At 35.1% G+C, this 21,835-nt stretch overlaps 1 protein-coding gene across 4 annotated transcripts in view; it reads right to left on the bottom strand.

Moving 5' to 3' along the window:
- The window catches only part of TLK1 (tousled like kinase 1), a 154,127-nt gene that overhangs the window by 95,385 nt on the left and 36,907 nt on the right, over positions 1-21,835 (bottom strand). For 2 of the 4 annotated variants that reach the window (XM_032408318.1, XM_032408325.1), the window contains exon 2: positions 11,355-11,473. In XM_032408318.1, the coding sequence (XP_032264209.1) occupies positions 11,355-11,473 (119 nt within the window). Of the gene's footprint in view, positions 1-11,354; positions 11,474-18,075; positions 18,125-20,614; positions 21,205-21,835 lie in introns of those variants that run through there. The other 2 variants (XM_032408324.1, XM_032408322.1) reach the window with 2 other exon arrangements.

Genomic DNA, 21,835 nt, shown 5'->3' with positions numbered 1-21,835 from the left:
ATAGACATTGGGGAGGGTATGTGCTATGGTGAGCGCTATGAATTGTACAAGACTGTTGAATCACAGATCTGTACCTCTGAAACAAATAATGCAATATATGTTAAGAAAAAATAAAAAAGGGGGCGCCTGGGTGGCTCAGTCGTTAAGCGTCTGCCTTCGGCTCAGGTCATGATCCCAGGGTCCTGGGATCGAGCCCCACATCGGGCTCCCTGCTCAGTGGGGAAGCCTGCTTCTCCTTCTCCCACTCCTCCTGCTTGTGTTCCCTCTCTCACTGTGTCTCTCTCTGTCAAATAAATAAATAAAATCTTTAAAAAAAAAAGAAAAAAGAAAAAAGAAGATAGTAGGAGGGGAAGAATGAAGGGGAGGAAATCGGAGGGGAAGAAGAACCATGAGAGACGATGGACTCTGAAAAACAAACTGACGGTTCTAGAGGGGAGGGGGGTGGGAGGATGGGTTAGCCTGGTGATGGGTATTAAAGAGGGCACGTTCTGCATGGAGCACTGGGTGTTACACACAAAAAATGAATCATGGAACACTACATCAAAAACTAATGATGTAATGTATGGGGATTAACATAACAATAAAAAGATATATAAAAAAAACAATAAAGAGGGCACGCTCTGCATGGAGCACTGGGTGTTATGCACAAACAATGAATCATGGAACACTACATCAAAAACTAATGATGTAATGTATGGTGATTAACATAACAATAAAAAATTTTTAAAAAACCTAGTACATAATCATTTATATTATCAGATACACAGTTATATACACATGCAAGCACACACTCAGACTTCTGATGCCTTCCAAAAATAGATTTTGGGGGGGGGCAAACACTCATAGGACATTTCTTAAAATATAAAAGCAACATAGGCACATGGAAAAAAATTTCATTACAAAAATATAAATTTCTCCCTCCCACACCAGTCCCAATATTCAGAGGTGACCACTTTTTAAAAAACTGTTTTTAATGAAATTTTTGAATAGGCAATACAAATAGGCTACCTCACTTTGTTTATTATCTTTCTAGAGGCTATATGTTTACACTAACAAATGAAGTATACAAACTTGGTTCCTCCCTTCTTATTCAAAAAAATAACATTATGCAGACTGTCCTGCATTGCTTTCTTTTCTCTTAATACAGGCTGGAATATTCCAAATCAATATATAATAGATTCTTAACTTCTTTTTTCCTTTGCTAAGTCCTTTCTTTCAAACAGGTGCAGAGTATTCTATTATGTACTATATTTCAAAAAATTCTTTATTGACTTTGCCATGAAAGATGAAGAATTTATTTATTAAGATTTTATTTATTTGACAGAGACAGAGAGAGCACAAGCAGGGGGAGCAGGAGAGGGAGAAGCAAGATCCCCACTAAGCAGAGAGCAAGACTCGGGGCTCGATCCCAGGACCTTGGCATCATGACCTGAGCCAAAGGCAGACGCTTAACCAACGGAGCCACCCATGAGCCCTGAAAGATGAAGAATTTAGTTCACTGGCACCACAGCGTCCCCTTCTTCCTGATATATTTATCTTTTTTATTTTAAATTCTTCAAATAGTTACCTTACCAAAAATACACAATTTTTAAATTCTTTCAACCATGTGTGATTCCTCACTATGTAAAATAAAAAATATATCTTTACATTTAGCTCCTTTTCCCAACATGACAGCTACACAATAACTTTTACATCAGTACCCTTTATAATATTTACCTTTACCTTCTATCTGTAATCCTACAACAGAGCCACAAAACTCATGCCACAAGGATCTGGGGCAAGTAAAAAATAAACAGGTGAAGCAGGCTTGGGATAAGATAAAAGTGGCATAGATAGAATAAAAGTTTTCTCTCTCTCCGAGTTTTGTTATTAGCTGCAAACACTGAATTAGTGAATGCTGCTAAATCATCGCCTCAGGGAAATACACAGTTATGGTCCTGCAAGTTTTGCATCACATTTTTTGTTAACCAATTAATATATAACCTTGTTCTGTATAAAAGTGTGTTTGTTTTAAGATGCCTTATTTAATATCTATTGTTGACTCATTCACACTGAATTCATAGCCAATAGCACTACAACTCATGACTGAACAAAGCTTATAGAACACACATTTTCTCCCTAAGGCACCTCACAGCCTTCTTGTGCTCAGAACACTAGACAGCACCTCAGCACTACTAACCTTGGGGGCCATTTTAAAGAGCAAAATCACCAATAAAAATCACAAAAAAGTGAAAAACATGGCACTAAGTAAACTGTGAAAAGAACACTTGTTTAAACTAGGAGAGCTGAGACACACAGGCAGAATGTTCCTTTATTCAGCCTCCAACGACTCAAATTTTTCAACATTGCACATGCACAGGCCCTTGAATGACCAGCAAAAGCAATCTGAGTATTGATTTTGAGGTTACAAATAAATTTGAGCATGTAGGTGAATTTGCAATTACAGAATCCCTGAATAAAGAGGACTGACTATTGTATGTGTATGTATACCTATCAAATCAACCCTATAGATTATATTGTGCAAATAGTAAATCTTGTATAGCCTGCTGTTTTATATATATTTAAACAGACAAAATTTAAAATAATTATATTAAAAGCCCTCATTATAACTGCATTTTAATAAATTCACCATGTATTTTTAGACCTGCTTGATCTATAAAAATTTATAATTGTCATATCTTCCTTATGGATGATTAGTCCTTAAAAAATATCTCTTTATACCATTCTGGCTTTTGTTTCTGAAGAATGGTTTATTTGATATTCATTCATGCATTCAAAAATATTTATTTTGGGCCTTACTACTGTTGCAGGTGCTAGAAATATAGCAATGAAGAAAAAAAGACAACTCCACGGGCTCATGGAACTTACACTGTACAAGAAAGGAAAGAGACAAAAAACAAACATAAATATTTAGTATTATGTAAGGAACCAATTAAGTACTTTTAAAGAAATTAAAGAGTTAAGGTAGAGTGATATAGCTATCTTCTTACATAGAGTGGACAGGGAAAGCCTCTTTGAAGAGGTAATACTTGAGCAAACATTTGAAGTATGTTTGAAGCAAGTTACAAAACAAGGTGTAGTGGGACAGTTGTTAGTTGAACAGGGTAGTTAGTTTAAAGTTAGGTCAGAGGTTTTCATGATGAAGACATTGAACTGTATTTTAAATGTGATGGGAAGTCTTTGGAAGGTTCTGAGTTAGGGAGAAACTGACCTCAAATTTATATTTAATTCTACTTTCTTCTTCTCTATGATCACCTGAAATATTTTCTTTCCAGTTATTTCCAATCTTTGTCATTTTGGGGAGATGTTTTTTGTCAACAGCCTATAGATGGATTCTCATTTGTTGTGATAATATATACTTGACTTTATTCCTTCCATATTATATTAATAGTTAGAATTGTTTCTTCTTTCTCTCTACCTCACTTTTACTGGATGAAGTTTCTTTTTATTCCTCCTTCTACACGCTGTCACAGTAATTTAGAAGTTCTATTTACAGTATCTCTGTTGCCTGTGCTTATTACTTTACTTTTAAGCAAACATAACATACTTCCTTATAGGTAATCAATTTTTTACTCTATACTCCTAGATGATTTTCTTACCTTTCTCCCATTCCTCCTCTCCCAGAGCACCTTCACTATCAGAAATTTAATCCTTGTGCTTTAAGTTCCACATTACAAACTCCTGGTTCACCATTATTAAAATATGCTTACACAATAATACAGCATTTCACAGGCACATTATCACCACCAGTTTAGATAAAACCATTATAACAGTCATTGCTCAACACTATCTTACATTCTGTAGCTCATCTGTATTTTTAAATTTAAATGAATATTTTAAAAATACAAGCTTATCCAAAAAGAACAGTAAACCAAAATTAATTCATCATCCAACATATAGTCTATACTCAAATTTCCTGAAATATCTCAAAAACATCCTTTATAACCATTTTTCTCCCAATCCAGGAGCAAATCAGGATTCACAGATTCAATTTGGCTATGTCTCTTTTGTCTCAACCAATCTACAAAAGTCCCTCTGCCTCCCTTTGTTCTTCATGGCACTGAACACTTTGAAGAAAGAGTCCAGGCCAGTTGTCCAGTAGGATGTTGCAGGAGTATTTTCTCATGACTAAATTCAAATCAAACATTTCCACCATGGGGGAAAAAAAAAACAACATTTCCACCATGAAAACTATAGGTGATCTGTGTTCCTCTTGTTGCATCACCTCAGAATGCGCCTAATGTCAGACTGTCGGTGCCACTGCCAATAAAAAATGAGTTTCCTTATTATGGTAGTGAAAAACACATCTCTCCATTTTAAATACCCATTTTCTCTTTTGTAATAAATAACTCATCTACAGGGTGAAACTTTGAGACCTTGAAAATATACTGGTCTCTAAAACATTTTACTAAATGATTTTAACAACCACTGATGATCCCTGCCTTAATTAATAATTATGCTGGGCAATACTGAATGTTCATTTCCTGATTCTGCATCCCTTCTATGTTAGCTGACATTCTTCCAAGAGACTACCACATAACAACAAGCATACCTAGCTTGGTTCTTAAGCACCATTCCCCACTAAAATGAAGCAGGGCTCCTTGGAGAAAAATCTGTTCACATTCATTGCAGAGACCACAGTGATACTAGAGAGAGATGGTAGGGATGTGTCTATACATGAGCACAAAAATTCACAAAAATGTTTACATCTCTTAAATCTAAATAAAGAGTATGCAAGTATTCTTTGTACAGTATTTTCAATTTTCTATAGGTATAATATTTTTTAAAAGTAAAAAGTTGTTTAAAAAAATTGGGGGGAGGAGTGAGAAATCCTGCAGAAATGTGTAAGTATCAGTTTGAGTATATATATACAATTAATATAAATATATAAATGAGTATAGAGTATCATCCTAATACTAAAAATAGAATATGTAACTTTAAAACATCAGGAAAAACTCCATTTGTCCAATGGAAAGCAAGGGGTAGAAGGGAATAAAAGTGAAATATTACTAGAAGACATTAGACAATAGATAGCACAGCAAGTCAGAAAGTAACAATAATTACAAAAAATGTAATGGACTAGACCCACCTTTTAAGAGGTAAAAACACTAATATTCTATCAAAAAAGACATGGGGCCTACAAGAAATACAATTAAAACAAAATGAGTAAAAATAATAGAAAAACATATACCCATATATCTAAGACAAATATGAATGAAAAGAAAGCCAATGATACTAATCTTAAGATTTGAAAAAAACAAGTATTAAATGAAAAAATAATTTACATGGTTATAAAAAGAACAAAATAAGATGTATGTATGTAAAAATATGGCCTCAAAATGTATCAAGCAAATATTGATAACTACAAGCTGAAATATATAAATCAATAATCACAGCCAATGATTTCCTAAATGAATTGAAGCACAGCTGACACGCAATGTTACATCAGTTTCAGGTGTACAACATAGTGACTGGACAACTCTATATGTTATGCTATGGTCATAAGTGTAGCTGCCATCTGTCATCATACAATGCTGTTATAATACCACTGATGTTTCATATATATATATTCCCTATATAGCTGAAGATTTTAATACGCCACTCAGAAAAAGGTCAAGCTGACAATACAAGGAAATATTTAAGATCTGAACAAATAAAATTAAGAGCTATTAGATATGAAATGTTCATAAAACAGGGCACATTTCAGGAATTAATGTCATACAAACTATATTTTCAAAATGTAATGCAATAAATTAGAAATCCATAACAAAAGAAAAGCTCAAAATATCCCAATTAATAACCCTTGTCTTAAAAAGGAAATAAAGGTGGGGTGCCCTCCTGGCTCAGTCAATGGAACAAGTAACTGTTGATCTCAGAGTTGTGGAGTTTGAGCTCCACAGTGGGTGTAGAGCTTACATAAAAAAAAAAAAAGTGGAGTAAGTATTGTAGTATGTAGTTTTTTGGGTCTGACTTCTTTTAGCATAATCCATTCATCTGAGATGCATCCATGTTGTTATATATTATCAACAGTCTCTTACTTTTTATTGCTAAATAGTATTTCATTGTATAAATGTATATACCACACTTCTTTTCAATACATTTCTCTTAGATGAGGAACAGTTAGTTGAGTTGTTTCCAATATTCTGAAAATTACAAATTAAGCTTCTCCTTCCTTTTAGATTTGACAGTTGTTTATGTGGTGTAAATTACCGCTCAAAACATAGAATATTTCCATTTCTGAAGATCATGACCAATATAAAGAAAAAATATATATGTGAGGTGTAAGAAATAAAACTGTCATTTTTGGAAGATAATTATTGGTTAGAGAAGCCTAAAGAATCAACGAACTGTTACAACCAAAAAAAAAAAAAAAAAAGACCCAACAGCAAGACCGCTGCACATAAGACCAAACCATAAAAATCAAACACCTCCTAGGTCCACAATAACCAACTAGAAAATAAAAAAAAATACTTTAGCCACAAAAACTAAAGTATTCAGAAATTAGCCAAAAGAATTCATAAAAACTAGCCAAAAATTCTTAAGATCTCTATAGGGAGAACTGAATAAATGGAGACACGTTTCATGTATTTGGATGGGACAACCTAATCTTATAAAGATTTTAACTACTCCTCAATTAATCTATAAATGCAATGCACTCAAAATAAGAATTCTATTTGATAATCTTTTAAGGAAAAAGATACAAATAAGCTATTACAGAAGAATCCCCAAATGCTAACAAGCAAATGAAGGGATACTCAAATTTTAAATGAGGGAATAAAGAACCATAAAAAAACTAAGTCAGCTTTACTGAGTCAACTTTATAAAAGAAGATTAAAGAAGAGACTTGCTCTACCATATAAAAAAGATATATCAAAAATACAATAGTATTTTTTTAAAATGTGATACTGGGGGGCGCCTGGGTGGCTCAGTCGTTAAGCGTCTGCCTTCAGCTCAGGTCATGATCCTAGCGTCCTGGGATCGAGCCCCGCATCGGGCTCCCTGCTCCGCGGGAAGCCTGCTTCTCCTTCTCTCACTCCCACTGCTTGTGTTCCCTCTCTCACTCCCACTGCTTGTGTTCCCTCTCTCACTGTGTATCTCTCTGTCAAGTAAATAAATAAAATCTTTAAAAAAAAAAAATTAATAAATAAATAAATAATAAATAAAATGTGATACTGGGACAAGAATACAGACCAGTGGAACGTAAGAGAAATTTCAGACAGATCCATATATATACATGGCAAATTAATATATGATAAAGGTAGCATCACCGATCAGTGGGAAAATATGGATGATTTAAAAAGCACTGTGGAGAGGGGCGCCTGGGTGGCTCAGTCAGTTAAATGTCCAACTCTTGATTTCAGCTCAGATCATGATCTCAGGGTCTTGTAATCAAGCCTGCGGCAGGCTCCACACTCGGGGAGTCTGCTTGAGATTCTCTCTCTCCCCCTGCCCCCACCCCTCTCTCTAAAATAAATAAATAAATCTTTAAAAAAATGTTTTAAAAAAAGAAGCACTGTGGAGAAAACTGGTTCACCAGATGGACAAAAGTAAAACTTGATCCCTATCAATACTATATAAAAGGTGGGGCCTAAAGGGCAAAAATGATAGTAAAACTATAAAATTAACAGAAGAATCTGCAGAGTATCTTTGTGGCCCAGGGGTGAGGAACAAGTATTTAATTCTCAGAATACCTCAGGGTCCACTGAACCCAATTTTAATGTTTGAGCTTCTTTTTCAAGTAGTTCTACCTATTTGTAAAGATTGGTATTTGTCACAAGGTGGGGAGAGAGAGAGGGGCGGGTGGCACCTGGGTGGCTCAGTCAGTTAGGTTCCGACTCTTGATTTCAGCTCAAGTCATGATCTCAGGGTCGTGAGATCAAGCCCCAAGTCAGGCTCATGCTTGGTGTGGAGCCTGCTTAAGATTCTCCTTCTCCACCGCCCCACCCCCCGTTCATGCTCCCTCTCTAAAAGAAGATTAGTATTTGGGGACTTTTATTCTTTCTTAGAGATCATCCAAAGAATAAAAATAAAATTTATTTTTAATGGAATAAAATGCATTCTATCTTATAATTAATCACCAGACATCCAAAAGACCCTTTCACAAATTTAAATTACATTATGGGATCTTACTGATCTTATTTTTCCTATATTTTGTTATTACATCATCCTAGGAATTACTTCCTCATTACTCATGATCGTTCATCAATTATTCCCAACTATGCTAAAACAAACAAAAACCACTAAAAAAAAAAAATAGAAGAATGAGGATATGATAGGCAGAATAATGTCCTCCAGTGACACTCACATCCTAATCCCCAGAACCTGTGAATGTTACAGGACTTTGCACATGTAAGGGGGTAAGGACTTTGAACTGGGGGAATTATACCGAATTATCCAGATGGGCATGAGCCAATCTAATTGCAAGTACTTAAAAGTGATGAACCTTTCTAGATTGTGGTCAGAGGGAGATGTGACTTCCAAAGAACAGTAAGAGAGTTGCATCATTGCTGGCTTTGAAGATGGAGGAAAGAGACTACCAGCCAAGAAATTCTGTCAGCCTCTAGAAGCTAGAAAAAGGCAAGGAAAAGGTGCCCCCCACTTCCCACCACTGGAGCCTCCAAGAAAGAAATCAAGTTCTGCACACATTGATTTTAGCCCAATGAGACCAATGTCAGACTTCTGACCCTCAGAACTATAAGAAAATAAATGTCTTGTTTTAAGCAACTCTGCAGTAGTTTTTTATGGTAGAAAGAGAAAAATAATGCAGATTTAATGACTTAAAAGAGTGATGCAATAGTGAAATAAGTGATAATCTCTCAAGTTATCTTCTTGTCTTGCCCAAAGTACTGCATCATCCTTCAAGAATGTATAAAAGACTAGAGTAGGGGCGCCTGGGTGGCTCAATCAGTTAAGTATGGACTCTTGACTTTGGATCAGGTCATGATCTCACTGTCATGAGATCACACCCCATGTCGGGCTCCATGCTCAGCAAGGAGTCTGCTTGGGTTTCTCTCCCTCTGCCCCTCCTCCCACTCATGCATGCACTACCTCTCAAATGAATAAATAAATCTTAAAAAAAAAAATACTAGAGACATCCTTGCAGACTGATATTAGATTGCACTGACTCCAGTGGAGAATTAAGAAATTTTCATTTTCCACCCAAGATGGTCAAGGGAAGAAAACGACAGCAGAAGACATTTTGTAATTATTAAACAAATCAGAAAATAAATACAAAGAGATAACAACACCTCTAGACTCTACTCTAAAACTGATGGCAGTGACTATATAAGTGAAATCTCAGAGTCATCAATTGATATTATCCTAGATGAATTTTCTCAAATTCAAGAATCAATGAAATGGATAACATATTTCTAAGGAAAAAAAGGAAACATGGTATTTTCATTAGTTAGTCATTCAACTGAAGGACTTCATCATATAATATTCTTCTACATGAATTTGGACCACTTGATGCTCAAAGGATGCATGACAATATCCTTTATCTTTTATGATGTTTGTGCACCAAGATTTACTTGATACAAAGAGGATTTTTTTTTTTTTTAAAGATTTTATTTATTTATTTGAGAGAGAGAATGAGAGACAGAGAGCATGAGAGGGAGGAGGGTCAGAGGGAGAAGCAGACTCCCTGCCGAGAAGGGAGCCCGATGCGGGACTCGATCCCGGGACTCCAGGATCATGACCTGAGCCGAAGGCAGTCGCTTAACCAACTGAGCCACCCAGGCGCCCCTACAAAGAGGATTTTATGTTTAAATTATTATTAAAATGTCTAATAAAGTTGTTTTTCATTATACCTTTACTCCTACAGCTATAAATTAGTAGCAAAATAACTTGAAATATAAAAATAGCAAAAGGATGGGGCACCCGGGTGGCGCAGTTGGTTAAACATCCAACTCTTGGTTTTGGCTCAGGTCATGATCTCAGGGTGGTAAGATCAAGCTCCGTGCTCAGCACAGAGCCCGCTTGGGTTTCTCTCTCCCTCTGCCCCACCCACTGCTTGCTCTCTGGTGCTCTCTCTCTCTCTCATAATTTTTTTTTTTTTAAAGATTTTATTTATTTATTTGACAGAGAGAGAGATAGCGAGAGCAGGAACACAAGCGGGGGAGTGGGAGAGGGAGAAGCAGACTTCCCACTGAGCAGGGAGCCCGATGCGGGGCTCGATCCCAGGGTCCTGGGATCATGACCTGAGCCGAAGGCGGCTGCTTAACCGACTGAGCCACCCAGGCGCCCCACATAAATAAATCTTTAAAAGAAAAAGGAAAAGGATCTATTTGACCCAGATGGTTCATAGTGACGACTGTTTTTCTAAGTATACCAAGAGCTATCCAAAATTTCAGAGTTATAGACTATAAGTTAAAAAAAAATTGGTGACTTTGATTACAACAAAATTAAAGAGTCCTCTACAATAATCCTATACGATAATGGATATCATGAACAAAGGTGATAGACATGACAAAATGGGAGAAGTTATTTGCACTGTATACAGCCAACATGGAATTGATACGTAAGTATACCTGGAATATAGGAAAATCAGTTTGAAAAAGAAAGTAATCCTGATAGAAAAATAGGAAAAGCATTGTAACAATTTATAAGAGACTCCCAAAAAGCTAACAAGCACATGAAGAAATGCTCAAAATAATTGGTGGTACAAGAAAAAAAAAAAAAAAAGAGGGACACTATTTTACATGTTAGACTATCAAAAATGAGAAATCCAGATGATGCCAAGTGTTTCTGGGATGTAGGGATACATAAATGATCATGCATTCTGTTAAAAGTATGGGTTAGCCCTGTACAACTGTTCTGAATAGCAATCTTATACTATTCATTCAATTTAACTCTATATATACCCTATAACCCAGCAATTCTGCACCTAAGAATGTAACCTAAACAAATGCTCACAGAGGTCCATAAGAGAAAAAGTACATGAAATCCACTACAGTGTGAGGTAATGGGGAGCTGAAGACAACGTGAGGTCTATCACTGGAAAGCCTAAGAGATATGCAGCAGTTGTACAAACAGGAACACATACAGATAGGAACAAGGGTGACAAAGGCAAGGAAGAGAAAAAATTATATAATGGGAGAAGAGCAGTTCAATCTACTCAATTAATTCTTACTCCTGAAACCGATTATGCTGTATTAGAACATCATGCCCCTGAAGTATGTTATGCTATATTAAAAATCAGGTTTGTAAATACTGAATTTTTCCCTATACATTACAAAAATTACAGGAAGTGGTAATTTGCTATTAAACACATATGTAGGATTCTTTTACAAAGTATGTTCTGGATCATTTAAAACAATGAAAGAATGTCAAATAAAGATTATAATTTTACTCACTTTTGCTCCAACACTGCAACTGCCAGTGCTTCCAGTGCTCCCACTTGCAACTCCTGTAAACCTAGCTTCCAATAATTCTTGCCTTCTTGGATCCAGACTATGAAGCTCATCCATTGCACCTATTAATAACAGAGAAGGAAAATAAAACACAAATATATATCTTCATATACACACAAACACAAAATATATAGATGTGGTTAGTTATCAATATAAACCTAATGAATGCATTCTATAAACAGATTAAGAGACGTTAAAATTTTTATCATGTCCTTCACTCATTTATCAAAACGACCAACAGTGAATTTCCAACACTTCTAACTGTAATCCACAGTAAGAAATATATTTTCCACCCAATTCAGTACAAAGACACATACACACATGTATTAAAAAATTCCACAAATACTTCTTACTGCATGCAGTGCACACCAATATTTTCTAGTCTATTTTGTCCATCAGAAAAGAAAAACACTGGTTGTGAGCTATTTAATTGATTTCATGTGCCATTAATGGACCATGGGTCCACAGTTTGAAAAACACTACTCTCATAGTATAATCTTAGCTTATGCAGAATTCTGACACTAAGTGACATTAGTAGTTATTTTGTTTATTTATACCTTATCTGACTATATTTTAAACTGGGAAAGATTTTTTTATGACTGTCACATCCCAAAGATTTTTGGTACATTTGATAGGTTTCAGTTTCTATCAGGTGAATGAAAAATATGCATATATCAAACAGATCATTGAGGTAACAGCTATCACTGGAGAATCACTCCAATCACTGGAGAATCACTCCAATCACTGGAGAATTAAAGGGGGAAAATTAGCATCCTCATGTAATTGCTACTATGCAGACTAAAGCACCACAAATTCTAGCTAAAGTTCAATTTTAAATTTTTTTTCATGTCTGCCAACTCTCTACTGATAAAAAACCTTAGAACTGACATAAATGAGTGGTTCTCGAAAGGAATAAGGAGCAATCCCAAATCACATGTGGACACTTTCAAACTAAACTAACTAGACCCCTTCCACATACTCTGACACTCCTCTATCTTAAAGTTTAACAGTTATTCCTATAGATTTTATCTTTTAAAATTGCTTTCATTACCTTTCATCGTTATCTGGACAGAGGACTGGATGGCTAATGGCCATCCTGCCATGTTTACTTCCATATATCTGTACCTGAATATATATTTTCTGCCCACTCCTCTTTCTTCCATCTCAAAGAGGTAACTACCTTTAAAAAGCTGAAGCCTTCAATTTTTGCTTTTGATCCCATTCCTTCTTGACATCCAAGGGATCTTGCATTTGCATGTATAGACCTAAAACTATAGAACTCTTAGAAGAAAATATAGAGTAAAGCATCATGATCTTGGAGGATTTGGCAATGATTTCTTAGATATCAAACTGGGAAAAAAATGCAAGATCCCGTGCAGAATACATAAATAAATCCTACAATTCAACAAAAAAACCTCAAACAACCCAATTTAAAACATGGGTGGGGGAGAGGGACCTGGGTGGCTCAGTCAGTTAAGCGTCTGCCTTTGGCTCAGGTCATGATCTCGGTGTCCTGGGATTGAGTCCCACACATCGGGCTCCCTGCTCAGCAGGAAGCCTGCTTCTCCCTCTCCCTCTGCTGCTCCCCCTGCTTGTGCTCTCTCGCTCTGTCAAATAAATAAATAAATAAATAAATAAGTAAGTAAGTAAGTAAAATCTTAAAAAAAATGGGAGGGGGTGGCACAGTCAGTTGAGTGTCCATCTGACTCTTGATTTCGGCTCAGGTCATAATCTCAGGGTCATAGGATTGAACCCCATATTGGGCTCTGCGCCCCGTGTTTGGCTCTGCACTCAGCGCAGAGTCTGCTTGAGATTCTCTCTCTCCCTCTCCCTCTGTCCCTCCACCTGCTGTCTCTCTAAAATAAAACTAAATTTAAAAAATCTTTAAAAAATAGATGGGCAGAGGACATGAACAGACATTTCTCCAAAGATATGTAACTGGCCAATAATTACATGAAAAGAGGTTCAATATCAATCATTAGGGAAATGCAAATCAAAACCCACAATGACATACCACTTCACACCCATTAGGATGGCTACTAAAATAGAACCAAAAATAGTAAGTGTTCGTAAGGATGTGGAGAAATTTGAACCTTTGTGCATGGCTAGTGGGAACGTAAACTGGTGCAACCATTGTGGAAAACCATATGGCAGTTCCTTAAAAAATTAAACATAGAATTACATATGATCCAGAAAGTCCACTTCTGAGTATATACCCAAGAGAAATGAAAGCAAGGACTAGAAAAGATCTTTATACACCATGTTCATACCAGCACTATTCACAACAGCCAAAAGGTAGAAGCAACCTAAGTGTCCATCGATGAATGAATGGATTAACAAAATGTGGTCTATGCATAAAATGGAATATTACTCAACATTAAAAACAAAGGAAATTTTGACACAGGTTACAATACAGATGAACTTTGAAGACATTATGCTAAGTGTGAAATAAGCCAAACACAAAAGGACATAAATTGTACAATTCCGGATTCCTAATAGTCAAATTCAGAGACAGAAAGTAGATGATGGCTGACAGAGACAGAGGGGCATGGTGGAATGAGAAGTTAGTGTTTAATGGGTACAGAGTTTCAATGGGGAAGATACAAAAGTTCTGGAGATGGATGGTGGTGATGATAGTACAATAATGTGAATATACTTAATGGCACTGAACTGTACACCTAAAAATAGTTAAAAATGGTAAATGTTGTATGTATTATGTACACGTTACCACAACGCTTACAAATAATTTTTTAAAAATAATTAAATTGAACTTCATCAAAATTTTAACTTTGCTAGTTCAAAATACATGGTTGTAAAAATGAAAAACAAGAGACACGGAGAAAATATTTATAAAACATTTATGTGCTATATACTATTTCTACTCTTTGGCTTGGTAACTGGTTGATGGGATGGCCCACTGAAATTTAGCAGAGAAGATGAGGACCTAAGTCCCCACTTTGACCTGAACCAACTAATAATGTAGTATTTTGTTTAACCCTGTTTTTGTTTCTTAGATATACAGCTTCCTCTAGGACCTCAACCCTCCCCCATGAGGTCCTAGAGGAAGCTAAACGATAGAGGAAAAACAAACAATTGGTTTCTAACCAAAACTCCTACGAGTCCCAACCTCACTAATAGTTCTTAACACCTTCTAACAAGTTTTTACAACTTTTTAATGGCGATGTATGCAAGAACCCCTGGTATAATTCTTGGCAAATAACAGATGCTTAACAAATATTAGCATACTTGTCTGTTTTTTTTAAAGATTTTATTTGTCTATTAGAGAGAGACAGAGAGCACAAGCCGGGGGGGAGGGGGAAGAGTGGCAGGCAGAGGAAGAGGGAGAAGCAGGCTCCCCACTGAGCAGGGAACTCAACATGGGGCTCGATCCCAGGACCCTGGGATCATGAACTGAGCTGAAGGCAGACACTTAACTGACTGAGCCATCCCGGCGGCCCTAGCATACTTGTCTAAATAAAAATGTAACCTTGAATACTAGAGCCTGCCTCCCAAAATGCAGTCCATTGACCAGCAGCATCTGTTATCACCTCAGATGCTTATAAGAAATGCAAAATCTTGGGTCCCACCCCTAGACCTAGCAAATCAGAATCTGCATTTAGTAAGATCTTCAGGTAATTATTACGTGCATTCATGTCTGAGAAGCACTGCTATAGAATCTGGGTCCTCAAACTTTTCCTGAAAAGGGCCCAACTGTATTTCAGTCTTTGCAGGTCAAGGACAAAAACACGTAGATACTTACATAATGAGAGAGAAAAACTTCCTATAAACTTTCTGTTGACAAAATTCAAGATATAATAAGTATATTTTATAATATTATAAAATATAAGTCTGCTAATAAAAAAATGGAATTGGGGTAACACTTAATTTTAGTTTCCTATCATCAAAATCTTGCAAATATTCAACGATTATGTTGATCAGCTTTTATGTATTTATCTTTGAAATGTCTTTTCTGACAGATAGGTACTGCTAAATACTAGTATTGACCCACAAGTACATGATTTTAATGAGTATATTCATTACTTTGAAGACAGCTATAGAAGTCTCTTAGATTCTTTTGATATTTGCTTTTCAATATGTCACTACACTGAAGAATAATCACTTCCAACTGGAAGTTAGGTAGAAGTTCCTCAAGTGCACAATTAAATGGATTTTCAGATATGGAAACTTTCTTTGCACTTGCATCAATGTCTGAAAATTGTTGCTGGAACTGTAGTTTGATGGTGGAAAATATATTCATGCAAATTCATATGGGAATGAAGATCTCACTTTGACAGAAGAAATGTATAAAGCAGCTGGATGTTACTTGTGATTCAAACATCAGTTGTCACTGAAATGACTTAACTGCAGCTAAAGTTCACATGTAAGCACTATTTTGCCTCATAATTTTATGTTAGATTCATTCAAAAATATTTCTAAATCTTCAGAAAAAGCTAATTTCCAAAGCCAATCAGTATTTGACAATAGTGGTTGAAGGCCATCCTGCTTCATTCAGAAAAATTTCATTATCAGTCCTAAGCTCTTTACTACTAAAGCCAGTCAAGATATCCAGCTTCTATGGCCAATAAAAATTCACGCAGCTGATGCTAATTAAATCCATGAGAGCAAATGAAGAGCACCACTGACAATACTGATTCAGTAACACATGATAAATTCAAATATTTTCTGCAAAGTACCTACTGATGAATAACACAACAAATAACCATAGCTTTGAACACCTCACATTTTTATAAGCTTTGTAAAGTTATCCAACTAAGCCTTTTTCTGTTCCACACATATTTTTACCACCATCAGTTTTAACACATCTTATCAGATTCCACTTCAGATTGTACTTAGTGTTTTCTCAACTTTGAAGATATTCTTGTGTGTAGTTGTTCTCTACAGACTATTCATAGAGTTTAATTGTTCTGCCACTTCAAATCTGGCACTGACACCTTGAATAAACAACAACTGAATAGTATCAATAACATCTGTCAACTCAGCAAGAGCCAAGGAAAACCACTATAAATTACTTGCCTTGTTTTTTAATTGACTACTGATGTTGCTTCAAATGTCCTTAACTCTTAAATCAACTGTTCTTGCCAAAAAATTTATAGTCTAAAACAAGTTTATTTTTTCTGGACACATTTTTTTTTGCTGCAATCAAATACAATTTAATTAACTCACCATCAGTAAATGGCTTTCCTTGCTTGGCTAACAAATGAGCCACTTGGAAACTTATTTTGGTGGCAGCCTCATTTTCAATTTTTATTTTTATGAAGAAATTATGCTGTGATAAGATATTCCATTTTAAATTGACTGTTACTTTAAGAGAACAGAATTGAGAATAGTGTGGTATATGCTTAGTCTAATAATGTCAACATAAATTCTTCTCTAACAGCTACAGTGTCACTGAATAAAAAAATGTTTTGCTAATTCAACAAAATAATATACACTCCACTGTGCCTTAAAAGCATGGCACTCAGAGTCCATTTTTCTTTTCTTGTTTTGACATGATAGATATGCACTGGTATAAAAAAATAAAACAAATATTGCAGGCTGGCAATACACATGGCACTCAAAACACCATCAAGTTATAACAGCAGCACTGAAATTTGTAGTGCACCAAAAGCTGTATGAAATGATAAGAATGTCACAACTACTCTGCTCTGCCATTATAATGCAGAAACAGCTGTGTTCCAATAAAACTTTATTTATGGGCACTAAAATTTGAATTTCACATATCATAAAGTATTGTTCTTTCAATTTTTTAACCATGCAAAAATAGGTACTTTGCTGACTCCTGCTGTAGCAAACACATTTCAAAGATTTTAATTTTTTATGGAATCAAACTGTCATTTCTGACACTTATCAGAAATTTGGTCCTTAATTACAAGAGGTGAGATTTTCTGAAGAATATGTAATTTCACTATAATCCACTAAATTCTTTATTATACAATATACTTTGGAAAAAGAAATTATAAAAGCCACTATAAAGACCATATCATCTTTAAAGAATACCCATCTCTAAATACAACCACCCGTCTCCCAATTATGCTACTATTCTTACTAAACTGCTCCATAAAATGTATTACAAACCCAAAATTTCACATAAAAAATATAATGAGATGTCACTACCCAAATTAGAGATCACATCCTATTCTTTTTTTTTTTTTAATTTTATTTATTTATTTGACAGAGAGAGACAGCGAGAGAGGGAACACAAGCAGGGGGAGTGGGAGAGGGAGAAGCAGGCTTCCCGCCGAGCAAGGAGCCCAAAACAGGGCTCGATCCCAGGACCCTGAGACCACGACCCAAACCGAAGGCAGACGCTTAACCAACTGAGCCACATCCTATTCTATAAAGAAAAAATTTAGGGAAACATAAATGAAGGCCACAGTTTTACCCATTAGAGAAGTATGTCATGGCCCCTTCTAATAAACATTTTCTCTCTCCCTCTCTTACACACACACACACACACACACACACTCTTTCACTCACTCAATAGATGTTAGTTTTTATAAAACTAGCCTCCCAAGGTGACCAGTCTAAAAAAGATGCATGTATTTAGACATAGTATTAGTTCTGGTTAGTCAGCATTACTTTATAGTTTTATCACCTTTTTATGACAAGGAATCTATCTTTCATTATATCATTTTTTAATTACCTTAAGACTTCATCTTCCTTGGCAGATAGTCAAAACAAAATCACGATATCTAGAAAGCATGTTAATACCAGAAAGGTTAATACCAGTTACCAAAAAGTAAATGAGTTTGCTCACTTAGACCTTTCTAATAAATTCAACTGCTACTAAGCCATTGCCTTACATTTTTAAATTTAAAACTTCCTGAAGTCTGAAAATATTTTAACTCATTCCAGATTTTAATTGTTACTTTTTATATTTCATCTGATAAGCTGATTTATACAGAACAGTTAAGGTCTTTCTTCTATTAATACTTTTCACATTATACTTGATAAGGCAAAGAACTCTGATTAAAACACAAATACCATGATAAAGTTAGAAATTATTTCAACAAGATAAAATATTCCATTTAAATCAGTCCTTTTCATTAGTTTTTTAATGCATTTCAAAGTATAGGAAACAAAAGGAATTTAAGAAGTCTACACTGTTCAACACTCCAGAATTTCTGACTCTTGTCTTGAAACATCCATTTTAACATGGTTAATAGAATATATCTATTTTCAAATACAGTATTTTGTATCATATATTTAGCAAACATACCTATTACTTTTGTTGACTACATTACATTCTAACATTTATTCCACAGCTTGATTGCCAATTTAAAACCAAATATCCTAATTTTTTGGTACTTAAATGAACATGTTAAATGGAGCTATCACAAAAGTGGCCCAATTTCTTTCATAACCTTTCCCCCCCCATGAATCTAAAAAAAGATCTCCCACATTTTTACCTCATGATTTTAAATATTAGCATTTGGAAATTTAATCCATTTAGAATTTAATTGTATATAGCTATATTTTTTTCCAAAGGAAAATGTCATAAAATTTCTCACAAATGCAACCTTTCCCACTGATCTGAAATACTTCTCTAGCCATCTATCATATTCCCACATAAATATGGGTCTGTTTCTGTACTTTATTCTGTTCCACTAAACTATCTGAGCTATACACATCTATCCATCTACCTACACATGTATGTATTGTATATATACATATATATATATATTTACATACCTACACTCTTTTTCAGACACACACCCCAAATATTTCATCGAGAATGGCTGAAAAGAGTAAGCATAGAAAGCCAGATTCCTGAATCTAGTATATACAATCAGTTATATAAACCTGTGGTACAGAAAAGACAGGTCTGATCTAGAACCATTCCAAGTCAGATAAATACCTCGCCTTATCTTTAAGATACTTAGTCATTTTAAACACTTTTGTTATAATCCTTACAGCAAAGAATTCGGACATACTGAGACCAAATTATTCATATAAAAAAATAGCTTGCATCAGAGTAAAGCACAGAGTTTTGGTTTTTGCTTCTCTGCCCTGTCATGACCTTAGAGAATTAGTAATAATTTAATTTCATATTTTATTCTTATAAATAAAAAATGTCTGACAGCTAATTTTTCTTTCATCAAAAATAAATACACAAATAGGCAAGTTGTGTAAGCATGGCCAAGTTCCTTAGCCATGTTTCAGCTTCTTTATATATAAAACGGATAATAAAAGTATGTACCCTTATAGTTGTTAGAATAAGATAAGTGTATATGAAGAGTTTTAAACTAAACCTGTCACTTAGTATTCAATAAATGTGAGCATATATGTATGCTACAATACAAGTGCTCAATAAAGACTGGCATTTATTATGTACATAATATAAGCTCCCTTCTAGCTTTCTCCCTGTGGTTAGAATTTCCTGGTAGGTAAAATGGCATATACTTCAATGCCTAATTTTTTTCTGTTAATGTCAAAGTAATATAACTAACTCCTATTCCTCTACCTTCTTTAAGCTTATAATAATTTGCTATTTTTAGAATCAATTTCTCTCATATACACACATATATACATATACACACATATACATACAGGTACATATGTGTGTATACATACATACATATATATATGTATTTTTATAGTAGGCCACTTCTCTATTTTAACATCCTGTCTCATCTTAAGGAAATTGAGATACTGAGAGATTAAATCATATTACCTATTGTTAGAACTGATATCCACTCAACTAAGCACCCCTTATCCCAAAAGAGCAGTCCAAAAGAAGAGTGTAAGAGTGTGTGTGTGTGTGTGAGAGAGAGGGAGAGAGAGAAAATGAACACGCATGTGCTTATGCATGTAAAAAGCAATGTTTTCTAAGAAAGGTCCAAAATAGGAATTTGGTAAAACCTGGACTAGTTATTACTTTCTTATTACTACGACATCAACTGGTATCCTATCCCTAACCTAAGTACTAATTATTTAAGAATCTTTTTTAGTTCCATGCTTTTCCCCCATTATTAATGTAATAAATGCTGGTTGAAATAAATCATACAGAAATATAAAAATGAAAGCCCCAATACTCCCGTTTCCCAAAATCCCACTCCTCAGAGGTAATCATTTTGATATACCTTCAAAAGGACAGTGACGACTGACTACCCCGCAGTACTTCTTTTTGGTCTGTTCTATCCTAATAGGGCAGGGTGAAAGAAGGACTCCAGAACAGTTACCTCGTACAGTCCATCTGCAGCAGGGAAGTAAACCTCTGACAAGGAAGTTGCACGTACTCTACATAAGAAGTCCAAGTTGAGCACTATCCACCTTTCAAAACACTATCTGAAACAATGTATTATAATAAACAAGGATAAAATATTCTAGATGTTTATACAGTGATTTCAACACAGGCATTATTTCACCAACATCATCTCTATCATATCTTAAAAAGACTCTTAAAATGGGTTTCTGTGGACACTTATTGTAGCAAAATAGCTTTAGGGTTAAGAGCATAGGCTCTGCTGCCAGAATCCCAGCTCTGTCCTCATCCATAAAATCCTGGTAATAACAGAGCCTACTCCACAGGATTCTTATCCAATTCAATGAGATGATACTGGCAAGCCCTTAGCAGCTTCCTGGAATATATAGCCTCCATAATTTTTACTTACTATTACTGAGTCCTAGAAAAATAAGCAACTTCCCCAAAATTGCATGCCAAGTAAGTGATGTGAGAACAGAAAGCAACAAAAGGATATTAACAAACAGTAGAGCATTCCAGTTCACTCATTTTCAATTTCACTAGCCTAAATCTTCAAACAAAGAAGAAAAAAATAAAATTTTTAAATTAATAAACCCAAAAGATTTCCAACAAAAAAACCACTCTGCTTAGGAACCCTACCTGCTCTAAATGCCCACACAGACATGTTCAACATAAATTATGCTGCTCAATGAAAATAAAAACAGTCTTTAACTATCATTCCCAACTCTAAATTACTGTACAACTCCAGAGAATGCCAAAAGTTTAGGTGCCAGGTACATAAATGAGTGCATAAACCCATTAAGATCATAACATTCCTCTAGAAAGATACATTTCCAAAGACCAAATCACCCAAGATTCAAAATTTTTAAATTCTAGTAAGATTTTCTATTACTTTCAACCTTAACAGAAATGCCAACATGTAACTTTAGTTTTTAAAATATTTATATATATATTTTTATATTTATATATATATATATATATATGTATGTATGTAGAGGGGGGCAGTGAGATCCAATATCGAAGAGGAGGGGGAGAGAGGGAAAGAGAGAGAGAGAATCTTAAGCAGGCTCCATGCCCAGCGCAGAGCCCAATACAGGGCTTGATCTCACAACCCTGAGATCATGACCTGAGCTGAAATCAAGAGTCAGATGCTTAACCAACTGAGCCACCCAGGCGCCCAACCAACTTGTAACTTTAG

The sequence above is a fragment of the Phoca vitulina genome, unplaced genomic scaffold, assembly GCF_004348235.1.
Source record: "Phoca vitulina isolate PV1807 unplaced genomic scaffold, GSC_HSeal_1.0 scaffold1, whole genome shotgun sequence".
Classification (NCBI taxonomy): domain Eukaryota; kingdom Metazoa; phylum Chordata; class Mammalia; order Carnivora; family Phocidae; genus Phoca; species Phoca vitulina.
Note: the sequence above shows the minus strand (reverse complement) of the source record. Positions and strands in the feature narration are given on the sequence as shown.